This window comes from Halyomorpha halys, unplaced genomic scaffold (genome assembly GCF_000696795.3).
Source record: "Halyomorpha halys isolate HHAL.00 unplaced genomic scaffold, Hhal_1.1 Scaffold1211.1, whole genome shotgun sequence".
Lineage (NCBI taxonomy): Eukaryota > Metazoa > Arthropoda > Insecta > Hemiptera > Pentatomidae > Halyomorpha > Halyomorpha halys.
Window position 1 is genome coordinate 124,310 of NW_027104706.1, and position 13,660 is coordinate 137,969.

A 13,660-nucleotide genomic window follows, 5' to 3' on the forward strand; every position below is an offset into this window, starting at 1 on the left:
AGAAACCATTAGACGTAAAGATGTCTACCAGCAATGAAATTAAAGATAGTTTAATGTACTATAAAGTAGTCTATAACGATTATCTTCTTGGGGTAATAGATTTACAATATTTACATATGAATATAAATTGTGAATATGAAGTTTTGTCCAAATTACAAGTAATCATTATAAAATCAAATAATTGTCATGAAAACACTAGTACAAGCAAGAGCCAGGCTAAAAAAAAAAGGTTGTTATTTCACCATAATTTTCGATTAATTTAACGAAAACTATGTATAATTACTAGTCAACATTGATGAGTCTGCCAAGTATAGGTAGGGAAGATAAAAAATGGCGGCTGTTTCAAAACATAAAAAAAAAATTTTTTTATTCGGAGCTCTATCTCATCAAACTAACAACAATACTAGAAAACGTAATAGAACATTATTTAAAGAAGAATAAATTTGCTAAAAATACGAGACCTAATAGAGCAGTTTTACATTAAGTAGTTAGTAAGTTTATTTTGGGAAAACTAATTCTCAGAAACCATTAGACGTAAAGATGTCAACCAGCAATGAAATTAAAGATAGTTTAATGTACTATAAAGTAGTCTATAACGATTATCTTCTTGGGGTAGTAGATTTACGATATTTACATATGATTATAAATTGTGACTATGAAATTTTATCAAAACTACAAGAAATCATTTAAAAATCAAATAATTGTCATGAAAACACTAGTTGTACAAGGTCCAGGCTAAAAAAAGGTTGTTATTTCATCCCAATTTTCCATTAATTTAATAAAAACTACGTATATTCACTAGTCGAAATTGATGAATCTGCCATGTATAGGTAGGTGGAATAAAAAATTACGGCTGTTTCAAAACGTTAAAAAAAAAAAATAATTTTTCATTCGGAGAAAACATAATTTAAATAGAGTAAATTTGCCAAAATATGAGCCCTAATGGTATTCGAGATATAGCTTTTTAAAAAGTAAAATTTTAAAAAATGTACTGAAAGATCAGTAGTAAGTAGATTTATTTTGAGAAAGGTATTATTAAAGTAATAAAAAATTGGGCTTCATATCTTTGAAACTACCAACAACACTAGAAAATCTAATAGAGTATCATTTATGTGATTTCGGTAAGATATGAGCCCTTATTGTGGTGTTTACGTTCATTAGTTCCCGAGAAATAGTTTTTCATAAATCAAAAATGTTGTTGGAACAATTAGATTTTTTAGTTAGAACAATTAATTTCATCAAATATCATGAAACCTACAACTCTAAAAAGATAAACATCATAAACTACTTTATAGTACATTAAACTAGCTTTAATTTTAGTGTTAATAGACATATGTACCTCTTATGGTTCTTCAGATGAACAACTCCTACAATAAATTCACAAAATCCTGCCTTTTCAGGGATTTTTTTATGAAATGTTGGGATTTAAAAAATATATAATTCGGGAACTATTGAACATAGATATCTTAATTAGGGCTCACATTTTAGCAAATTTACTCTTCTTTAAATATTTTTCTATTAGGTGTTCTAGTGTTGTTGGTAGTGGCAGACTCATTGGTTTTGACTAGCAATTGTACATAGTTTTTATTAAAGCAATCAAATTTTGAGTAAAATAGCTCACTTTTTCTCTTCTTTTTTTTCTGTTTTTTGAGTTTGGTCCACTGTTTCCCACTTTTGTATTCGAAGATCTCTGGCCAGTACGACTGATTATATTTCTCAACTTTGTTACATTAATGATCGCTTTTCATCATGCTATTAAATTCGATTAAAAAAAAATCGATATAAATTTGTAGAAGTTTGGCGAAAGTTCTAAGTAAATCAAGAATGTTCATTGACTACAAAGAGATCCGAGCTGAAGCGCAGGCAGACTCAACTGCCCCTCAAGGCCGGAACAATATAACACAAGTTGTCTTAATTTTATCTTTAATTGCTGACTAACGTCAACCTAAATGGATGACAGTAAGCAGTTTCTAAGAGTTGTAATGTGTGTCTTCCACTTTCACTCTTGCGTTTTATTGCAATTAACAATATTTAAAATGTGGTGTTAAAAATTGTCCGTATGATAAATATGAGGAGAAAATGATCTGGGGTGTTGTTAGCAAAAAAGCACAAATATATAATAAATTATTTATTTGTGCCAATTTTTCCATCTGAATTTCAAATCTTCATCATGACTGAAAAGAGCAAAACAGAGATAACAACCTTATGGAAATATAACAATAAATTAGTATATAGTAGTTTATTGATAACAAGAAAATATGAAAACCATAAAAATATCTAATTCTGATGAATTTATTTTTTTTTTTTAAATTTTAATAATACTTTCAGTTTTGATAATACAAACCTTCATTTTTCATTAAATGGAATTTTATTCTGATTCATAGTAGTTAATTTGATTATTATTCCCACGTTATTTTGGTTAAATCTTGACTTCATTCATCTCAATACGTCAATGAAACATTCACAAAAGTTGCTCCAATATGTACCATACACTTTCATGGGGAAATAGTGTCATGACAAAGGTCAATAAAGCATCATCATCATCATTTTGGCCTGTCAAAGATGTGCAAAAACGAATTTTTTCAGTATTAAATTGGCCAAAGAAATTTAGAAAAAATATTTCAAGAAATAAACCTACTTTTGATAACTTAAAATTTGTACACGAACTTCGTTAGTATTGACTTGGTCCAAATATTTTTTGGTTGGATAGTATAAAATAAAATAACAACAAGTATAGTACAACAGCTGGGAAGAAAAAAAGGCAGTTATCTCACCCCAATTTTTTATTACTTTAATGGAAACTATAATAATAGTCAAAACAGATGAATCTGGCAAGTACAGATAGGGGAAATAAAAAATGGCGGCTGTTTCAAAACCTTAAAAAAACATTAATTTTTCATTCGGAACTCTTAAAAACTACCAACAACACTAGAAAATCTAAAAGAACATTATTTAAAGAAGAGTAAATTTTCTGACATATTAGCCCTAATAGAGTTATTTACGTCCAATAGTTCTCGGGATATAGCTTTTTAAAAAGCAAAATTTGTTAAAAATCTACTGAAAGATTAGTAGTTAGTTAATTTATTTTGAGAAATCTATATCTCAGTAACTATGTGACGTACAAATGTCCATTAGCACTCAAATTAAAGCTAGTTTAATGGACTATAAAAAAGTATATATCGTTTAATTTTGTAGGAGTAACAGTTTTTATGATATCTGACAAAATAAACTCACAAAATGTTATATCTATGATTAAAATCTCTAGTTTTTCGTATAAACTGTTAGATTTTTAAAAAAATATATTTCTAGATCTATAAGACGCACATATGTCTGCCAACACTCAAAATAAAGGAAATTTAACTTACTATAAAGTAGTGTATGACACTTATCTTCGTAGAGATAGTAGTTTTTATTATATTCGCATATGAATATAAATTTGGCAAACGAAAATCTGTCCGAACAACTATTAAATAATTATATTTTAGCGAATTTCATATATACTACAACTCCTACGAAGATAAACTACTTTATAGCTCTTTAAACTAGCTTTAATTTGAGTGCTAATAGACATCTTTCAAATGGTTTTTGAGATATAAATTTTTCAAAATAAATTCACTAACTACTGATCTTTCAGTACGTCCCATACAATTTTATGAAATGCTGATTTTTAAAAAGCTATATCTCGAAAACTATTTAACGTAAATAACTCTATTAGGGTTCATATTTTAGCAAATTTACTCTTCTTTAAATGACGTTCTCTTGTGTTGTTGCTACTTTTTAAGATATAGAGCTCCGAATGAGAAATTATTTTTTTTATCGCTTTGAAACAGCCGCCATTTTTTATTCCCCCTACCAATACTTGACAGACTCATCAATTTTGACTAGTAATTATACATAGCTTTTATTAAAGTAATAAAAAATTGGGGTTAGATAACTGCCTTTTTTCTCCTCCTGGGCTCTTGTACTATATATTGAACCAATTACGGTGAATTCGTTTATAGCTATTTGAGTGACCACCAACAAATTGAAAAATCACACTCATCAACAGGATTAGTCACATTGTATTTTTGAGGTTTTTTTTTCACTCTTTCCACCAGCGTGCGGCGGTGCGACAAATCTCGGCCGTGTTTTTCTTCGCGACGCAACATCCCGTATTTGGGTTTACTGTAGTCTTGCTGCCGGGTCACCAATCTCTACCAGATAAATCGATTCGCAATTGATTACGGAGTTACTGAGCCCCCAGGTCGGCTAAATCATTATTAATATACATATATATTAGATTAATTTTTATTAATATATTTGTTTGAGAGTGGTTTAGTTTATTTAATTAAAAACTATTTTGATCCTTTTTCTCAACTTTATTCTTTTTAAAACTTCCAACGTTTCGACCACTTAGATAATTTTCAAGGATACCTTTACTTTGTTTTCATTTTTTCTTTTAAAATTCTTAAAAATGCCGGCTAATTGCCTCTGTCCCATCTAATTTCTTTTATATAACTCTTTCCTAAATTTAAAACTTTTACTAACCACTTTTCTTTCTATCATTTACATTTGCAGGTATGATAATTGACATTGAATTTACAAATGTAAATGATAGAATGAAAAGTGGTTAGTAAGACTTTTAAATTTAGGAAAGAGTTATATAGAAGAAATTAGATGGGACAAAGGCAATTAGCCGGCATTTTTAAGAATTTTAAAAGAAAAAATGAAAACAAAGTAAAGTGACCTAAGTGGTCGAAACGTTGGAAGTTTTAAATAGAATAAAGTTGAGCTAAAGAATCAAAATTGTTTTTAAATAATACATATATATGTTTTTAAAAAAATTTTTAGGTTAAAAAATACAGAAATCAAGGATTTTTCAGCTAGAATAAAAGTTATGAACAAAATTAAATGTTTTTGGCTCGTAACTCAGAAAGTATACTTTTTTTTCTCGGTTATTGTATACTAATGGATTTTGTATATTTATAAAACGTAAAGTGGCTTATGGAAAAGTAGGCCAAAAAACTTTTTTTTTTAGGAAAAAACATAATCATATTCGTTTTTCATAACAGTGAGTAGACACATTAGATATTTTATTTTATATGATATTAATGAGTACCGCTTGCTTTAATTAATAAGGGCTTCGTTAAATATCGACATGAATGTATATGAATCTTTTTTTACCCTATTTTCAAGAATTCTCTATATAGGGAATGCCAGGAACATAAACGATCCGAAAAATGGATTTTATAGTAATTAAATAATTTCTGATTTAATGGATACAAGAATATTTTTTCTTCTTCTTTACAAATAAAAAAAGTAAATATTGAAGAGCAATGAACATAAAATTAAATAAAACTGTAATTATGACTAACCTAGTGCGATAGTACTTTTATGACAGTAGTATAATAATAGTAAATCTATAAGTGATAGTAGGTTCACCGCTATAATATATATCGCCAGCTATCACGCTGTGTCTAGTGTGATAGTACTTTACACAGTACATATTCTCAATTATTATGAGAGATAGTTGACCGTGGATGATGAATGAGGAGAAGATGGTTGGGGGTGCGGTCAATGAAAAACACAAATAAGTACGATTAACTTATTTTAATGTGCCAACGTTTCGGCTAGAGTTTCTAGCCTTCTTCAGGGCTAAAAACAGAACAAGATAACAACCACAGTAAGTATTGAAAAATTAAAAAAAATAAAAAGAAAGTATAAACAGAATAATTTTACAAAATAGAATTAATAAAATGAAGTGATGAGAGAAGCGGGAAATAAAATAAAATGTAATATAAATGAAATAAAATGTATACATAGGTAATTGAAAAAGTGGGTAAAATAACATAATTAAGGAAATGAAATAAAAAAAAAAAAAATTAAGTTATCTAATGCAAAGAAGTATGAACATATTAGTTATTATTAATTTAAAATTAAAATATGAAAAGAAAATGAAAATTGAGATGAAGAAAATATATGTAACAATAATAGATGATAAAGAGGCAAATTATAAGTATAGTGTACACAAATTATAACGCGGGTAAGGAAAATGGATAAAAGTGGAGAAAATAAGGGGAAAGAGTAAAATAAAGAAAGGGGAAATAAAATAAAAACGAACCTGTTCGCTGGAAGATCAAACGCGGAAAAACAGCGCTAATGGCGGTCAAACCCAGAATTAAAAAAAAAAAAAAGTACATATTCTCATATTATGTAGCTTACCCCCTCAAGTGCATATCCAATAAAATCCACATGTTTGTTTATGAAGTTTAATTAAATTAAATCTGTACTGCAACCACTCACGAAGGGTCAGGGGTTCAGTAATGTTACTAGACCAACGGTTGTGCAAGGAGGTGATTCGGTCAGAATCACGCTCGAGCGCCAGATTTTTACCCCACTAAGGGTACTCAATTTGAGAGGCACGGTGAACCCCAGGAGGGCTCCAGAACTCACAGGAGTTGACTCACGGCTACAGTGTAACAGAAAACAGTTTCAATGCCCAGCAGGATTCGAACTCGGGTCCTTAGAGTTAGTAGCATCGCGCCTTACTGTATTTTGCAAAATATAAATTTTGAAAGAATTAAATACAAAAATATATGGTGTATTTTTATTGGATATGTAGGGGTATGGTCAGTTGTCATTACTCGTTTAGTTAAACTTAATTTCTTTACAGTACTATTCAATGTTTAATTTTTTTATTTATTTATTTTATTATAGAAAAAGAAAAAATATTGTTGAATGTATTAAATCAGAAATTATTGAATTATTATAAAAACAAATTTCGTTTGATTTTTGTTGTCCACATCCTCTTCGATTGGTTGAATAAGAGGTTTCAGAAACGTAAAAGTGGAAGTAATTGAAAATAATCTTGGTTAACACATTATATATACATAATAATAATCTGGATTTTCATATAATATTGTATGAAAAAAAAAACCATGTTTAATAAGTCTATCTCGATTTAAAAGATATCTGTGATTTAAATCTTTTTGTTGTTTATATTTCTTTGCTAACTTCCGTACAGAAATTTAGCATTTTTTTTTAAATTAAAATATTTATGCAATAGCATTGCAATACTTCCCATAGCCTATGTTCCATATGTAGGTAAGTAAAAGTAAAAACAATAATAAAATTTGTATAGTACTATAAAATTTATTGATTTACTCACTCAATGTTTTCAGAATTTTTTTTTCAAAACTATAAATTGATTTTTTTTTTTTTTTAACGATATTAAAATCATTTTGAATTTACTAGTTGTAATCTCTTAAGTTGTTATACCTAGAACAACTTAAGAAACGATATATATTTTATTTTCAACATAAACTTTTTGCATTTGATAAAAATTACAATTAAGAAATCCTTCGTAAAATCCTCAATGCTCCTTATTTTGTTACTAATAAAACCATCCTTAAAGACCTAAATGTTCCTTATGTAACCGATCTGGCCCGAATCCGATATTATTCCTTCCATAATAAACTCCCTAACCACCCAAACCCACTCGTTTCTAACCGAGGCGCCTGAAAAGAAGATGGCCTCGTGACCTTATATTGTAAACTGTTTTTAGAGTTCTACTACTGGGTAGTTTCTCTACATCCTGTATCATATCATTATGTCATTATGATCAAATTTACTTGTTGTATTTTTTATACAGTTGTAAATATCAATAAATAAATAAAAAAACAATTAAGAGCAAATAAATAAAATAAGTGAAAATTGTTTCTGAAAAACAAAAGGTAGTGGAAATTCAGAACATAACAAAAATGTTTTAAATTAATTTTATCTACATTTTTTCTATATTGATGATCTATTGATACTTCTTGCGCTCTATGGTTCTTGATGTTATATTTTTGTTTTATTTTTAAAATGAAATATACGTTGAAAATGTATAATTATGTGTAACATTTGTATTTATAATTTGTTTTTGTATTTTTTTTAGATCGTGTGTTCAGCCTTGTTTGTCTTTACGATTGTCGTCGGGACTTATTATGAAGTTTCAGGAGAAGATTCCAAAATATTCGATAGAGAGAGTAAGTGTTTTGTTAATGTATTACTTATAGCCTTAGTAACTTTCCTATTTCTATAAAAAAAATTAATATTTATAAAAAACATAGGATTAGATCCCATTATTTTGTTTGCACAATTAATGAAAACAGTTTTAATTTGTTTCATTGATAATTAAAAACAACGAAAAATCGCATGAATGATAATAATGATAAAATACATACATGGAATATATACATGGAGAAGATGGTTGGGGGTGTGAAACAAAAACTAAAATTTATTTATTAGAACTAAGTTTCGGCCAGATTTTCAGGCCTGCAGCAGGGCTAAGAACAACAAACAAGATAACTATCATAATGAATTCGATGAATTAATAAGTAGCATTGAACAAAATACATTCTGTAATATTATAAAAACAGAATGAGAATAAAGTGTATTACTAAAGTATTATATATAGTAAACATTAAAATTATGCAGGAAGGAAGAAAGAGAAATTCTACATATGAAAATTAATTCAGTAAATACATGTAGAAAATAAAAAGTATTTAAAATTGTAATTATAATGAAAAATATATAATTATAAATTTAAACCCGACTATGTTTTGCTATGTTTGAGAATATACATACATTAATCGTACACTATTGAAACTTAATATACAGACGAAGTGATAAGACAGTAACTTTAAATGGTAACATAATGATGAGAGATAGTTAACCGTAGATGACTTATACGAAGGGATGGTTGGGTGGTGCGGTCAAAATATAATGCAAATAAGTAGAAATAACCTATTTAATCCTGCCAACGTTTCGGCCAGAATTTCTAGCCTTCATCAGGGCTAAGAACTGATCAAGATAACAACCAATGAATACAGAAAATATAAGCAGAATGGCATAAAGTAAATAATTGTACAAAATGGAATTAATTAAATTAAGTGATGAAATTAATGGTGTTATTTAATTAAATAATAATGTGATTTAATTACTTAATTAATGATATGATTTAATTGATTCCATTTTGTACAATTATTTACTTTATGTCATTCTGTTTATATTTTATTTTTTATGTTCAGTATCTATTGGTTGTTATTTTGTTCTGTTCTCAGCCGTGATGAAGGCTAGAAATTGTTTCGGCCGAAACGTTGGCATGATTAAATAAGTTATTTAAACTTATTTGCATTATATTTTGACCACACCCCCAACCATCTTCTCCTCGTTTAAATGGTAACAGGTAACATCGCTGTAGAATCGATAATACTTGTCTTATTTAGCTAATTTATTCTTAGTATTTTAGATAATTTGATTACCTAAGATATACTAAATAAAATATGGATAATATTTATATAGTAACCCTCATTGTTCTTCAATATTAGTTACTATACTGAAACAATTCAGAATGACTGCGCTAAAATTATAAAAATGTCCGTAATATGAATTAAGGGCCTCAAAACAAGAAAAAATTTCCTTAGATGTGAATATCTCTTTAAGCGTTTGCGGACATACCTTCAGAGGAAATGTTTTTCTTGTTTTGAGGTCTTTAGTGCATATTTTCCGTTAGGCCACTTAACTCTGTATAATGATATCATATTCTCAAATCAAAACTGTTTCTAAATTATTATTCTTCCTCTAACTCCTGTGTGTCAAGCATGGAGTCGCAGTCTCAGCCCATCTAGCCCACCAGCCTCTGTCCCTGGCTAGTCTTCTCATCTCCAGGATGGTGCATCCTCTTGCTGCCCCTAGTTTTCCAATGTACTCAGAGTACATGCACCTGGGTCTGCCACAAGGCCGACTTCCTTCGGCCGCCCTTGCTTCCAAATACTCATAATGAAAGCTAATAGTATTAGTTCATAGTACTAGTGTAGAAAATAGTCTGGTAATAATACTAATACTTATTCTTTTCATAATAGACATGACTATTAGTGATATTACAGTAATTTAAAAATACTAAAGTATAAGTTACTATTGTACAAGCCTGTGTAATTGAATTAAGATAAATCGACAAGACTAATAGTATTAGTGTACTTTATTATGAAACAGGCCCCTGGCTTTCCTGGTATCATCCATCCTACAAAGGTGTCCATACACTGTTCAGTTGCCGCTCTTGCATTCTGTCTCGCACTGATTTCACATCCAGATCCTCCCGAATCCTTTCATTTCTGACACAGTCTCTCCTAGTCTTCTGCAGACGTTATTCTTCCTACGTCCATGTCGAGGGCTATCCAGCTTTCTAATCCATACTAGGACTAGGAGGGACACGGATATAAATATCCCTATTTTGGCATCTCTGCTTACTTCTTGCTTGCCTATAAGAGCTTTAGAAATCTGATGGTACACTCCATTGGCCTTTTTCACTCGATTTAGAACCTTCTGGTCTATTTTACCATGTTTACTTATTATGGTCCCTAGAGACGTATAAGTATTCGTAATTTCTAGGGGTTCACCAGTACAGAAAACCCTAGGCTCTGCGTTTTCTCTTCCGACACACATAATTTTGCTTTTGTTAGGATTCATTTGCAAACCTTTCATCTTCAGTTCCTCATTCCATTCATCCAAGGATGTATGAAGGGCCTCTTTAGAGCTATCAGTACAATATCATCGCTTGAGCCAGTACTGGAGTTAGGTTCCAAAAACCTACTGGTGCTCTGGGGTATCTCCTTTTACAAAGCTTCCATATCTCATCGTTAAGAAGGATATACAGTATAAATAAATTACTTGTTTCCCCCTCTCCTAACGACAGCCAATCACTTTGATCTTGTCATTTCCATTTCAACTCTATTTAAAACCGCTTTTCATCTTCCAGTATAACTGTTTCTATTGTCACTATCGTTTAAAATAGGCTTTTGTTCCATCAGCAACGGAGTGAATGTAAAAGAATACATCTGAACATAAGAAGTCTGTTGACATCTCTGTCAACTGTCTATTATCTCCGTCCATTCTTTCTCTAATTTATACACATTCACTTTGAATTACATTCTAAAGTATTGAGAAGAATCCTAAGAGAACTATAGAGCAGGGTCGCGTCCAGTGTCTTTAGGAGGGATTGAAATCACAAAAAAAAAATTTATTTAACTCCATATTTGATTTAATTCCATCATTTTCTGTACATGAACTTGTGGTAGCAAGATTAACGTCTTCAGCGGCAATTGTTGACGTTAGCAAAGAGAGTGTTTGAAATGGGTTTGCCACTGTCGAAATTATTATCAACATTTTTATTTCTTTAGTATATTTCTTTTAAATATATTTATATTTAATGTTTCATTATTTTACATTTTTTTTTAGTGGCAAACCCATTTGAAACCTCTCGCCATATGATCAATTAATGATAATTAACAATGACAAAACCAGGTGTTTTTTTTTCGTTGTAAAATCAAAACTGAATATTTCTGTTAATAATAGTTATGTGAAGTGTAAATATTGTTGTGTTGACAAATAAAGACCGTAACTAAACAGTCATCTTTATCGTTACAACAGGAACACGCAGTAAAAACTCATCGCACAAGAGCCCTAGGGAAGAAAAAACTCTATTCTTTTACCCAAATTTTGTATTACTTTAATGATAACTATGTATAATTACTAATCAAAATTGATAAGTCAGATAGGGGGTTTATATGTTTCAAAATTTAAAAAAAATAAATTTTCATGCGGACCTCCAGATCGTTAATTCTAACTACAAACACTAGAAAACCTAACAGTATATAAAATTTAATAAAATATGAGCCTTAATAGAACTATTTACGTTCAATAGTTTCCAAGATAGTTTTTTTTTTTTTAAACAATTTCATAAATGTACTGAAAAATCTGTAGTTAGTGAATTTATCGTAGAAAATCTATATCTCAGAAACCATGGGACGTAACCATATCAATTAGAATTCAAATTAGCTAATTTAATGCACTATAAAGCAGTTTTCAACTTTTAACTTCGTAGGAGTAATACTTTAGTAGTAGTAATAGGAATAATAGTTTTCATGATATTTTCTGAAATATATTCATTTCTAATTTTTTAGACAAAATTTCATATTAAAAAACTACTCCTACGAAGATAAACGTATTGACCTACTTTAGAGTGCATTAAACTAGTTTTGATTTGATTATTGACAGATATCTGTACATGCTATAGTTTCTGAGTTATAGTTTTTCATAAATCAAAAATGTTGGAACGACTAGAAATCAACATTTTGTTAATTTATTTTATCAAATATCATAAAATCTACTACTCCTACAAGATAGAAGTCATAAACTACTTCATAGCACAAACTATCTTTCATTTGAGTGCTAATAGATATCTGTTCGTCTCATGAGATTAAGATTTCATACAATAAATTCACTAAATACTGAGTTTTCAGTGCATTTTTTATGAAATGTTGCATTTTGAAAAGCTATATCTCAGGAATTCAATAGAACATTAATTGCTCAATTAGGTCTAATATTTTAGCAAATTTACTCTACTTTCAATATGTCCAATTGGTTTTTTAGTTCTATAGTTAGATTCAAAGATATGGAGCTCCGAATGAAATTTCAATTTCTTAAAACTGCCACCATTTTAATTCCCTACCTATTCTTAGCAGACATATCAATTTTTACTAGTAATTATACATAGTTTTCATTAAAGTAATTAAAACTTCTGCTGAAAAAACTGACTTTTTTCTCCTCTTGTAATAATATGTTTCATTAAAGTTAAAAAAAAAATTGGGCTTCATATCTTTGAATCTACCAACAACAATCTAATGGAGTATCATTTAAAGTTGCATAAATTTTCTAAGATATGAGCCCTAAATGTTTTTACGTTCAATAGTTCCCGAGAAATAGTTTTTCATAAATCAAAATGTTGTTGGAACAACTAGATTTTTTAGTTAGAACAATTAATTTTATCAAATATCATGAAACCTACTACTCCTACAAGATAAACGTCATAAACTACTTAATAGTACCTTAAATTAACTTTAATTTGAGAGCTAATAAACATCTGCACGTCATGGTTCCTTAGATGTAGATTTTTCATAATAAATCCACTAATTACTGTTTTTTAAATACATTTTTATGAAATTTTTAAAAAGTTATATCTCGGGAACTATTTGAACATAAATAGCTCTAGTTGGTCTAATATTTTTGCAAATTTGCTCTACTTTAAATGATGTTCTATTAGTTTTTTTAGTGCTATAATTAATATATTCTGATGTATAAATGAACTAAAGTATTTTTCTTTTGTAATTATTATTTTCATTATATATATGTATATATTCTGTATGTATATCTTTATGTATTTATTGCATTTTCAAAATTTTTCAATCAAATAATTTCAGTTAGGAAACATTATTTAATCCTTTATTTTAAAAGAATTTTATATGTTATTATAGTTTTTATTTATTTTGAATTATATATTATTGCAGTTTTAAACCCGAAATGTCCTATATTTAAATAAATTGAGTAACAAAGAGTTTTCTTTTGTCCTTGAGAGATTATAATTTATATCTGTTGAGCTAACATTATCTGGTAATATATTTTAAGACAAAAGCTGATGACACTGCATGCAGCAGTCTGACATCTAAAAATAAGCGAAGAATGTAGCTCGGACACTCTGAAGCATCTCTTAACTCATCTCTGTAGTTTACGAATTTCAGTATTTTGTATAATGTATTTAGATTTTTTTCGAATGTTAAATTAATTAAAATAATGTACATTTCAC

At 28.8% G+C, this 13,660-nt stretch overlaps 1 protein-coding gene across 1 annotated transcript in view; it reads left to right on the plus strand.

Moving 5' to 3' along the window:
- LOC106688816 (uncharacterized) overlaps positions 1 to 13,660 on the plus strand; it is a 154,091-nt gene that overhangs the window by 115,051 nt on the left and 25,380 nt on the right. Inside the window, exon 3 of the mRNA XM_014433464.3 lies at positions 7,916 to 8,006. Coding sequence (XP_014288950.1) covers positions 7,916 to 8,006 — 91 coding nt within the window. The remainder of the gene's footprint in view (positions 1 to 7,915; positions 8,007 to 13,660) is intronic.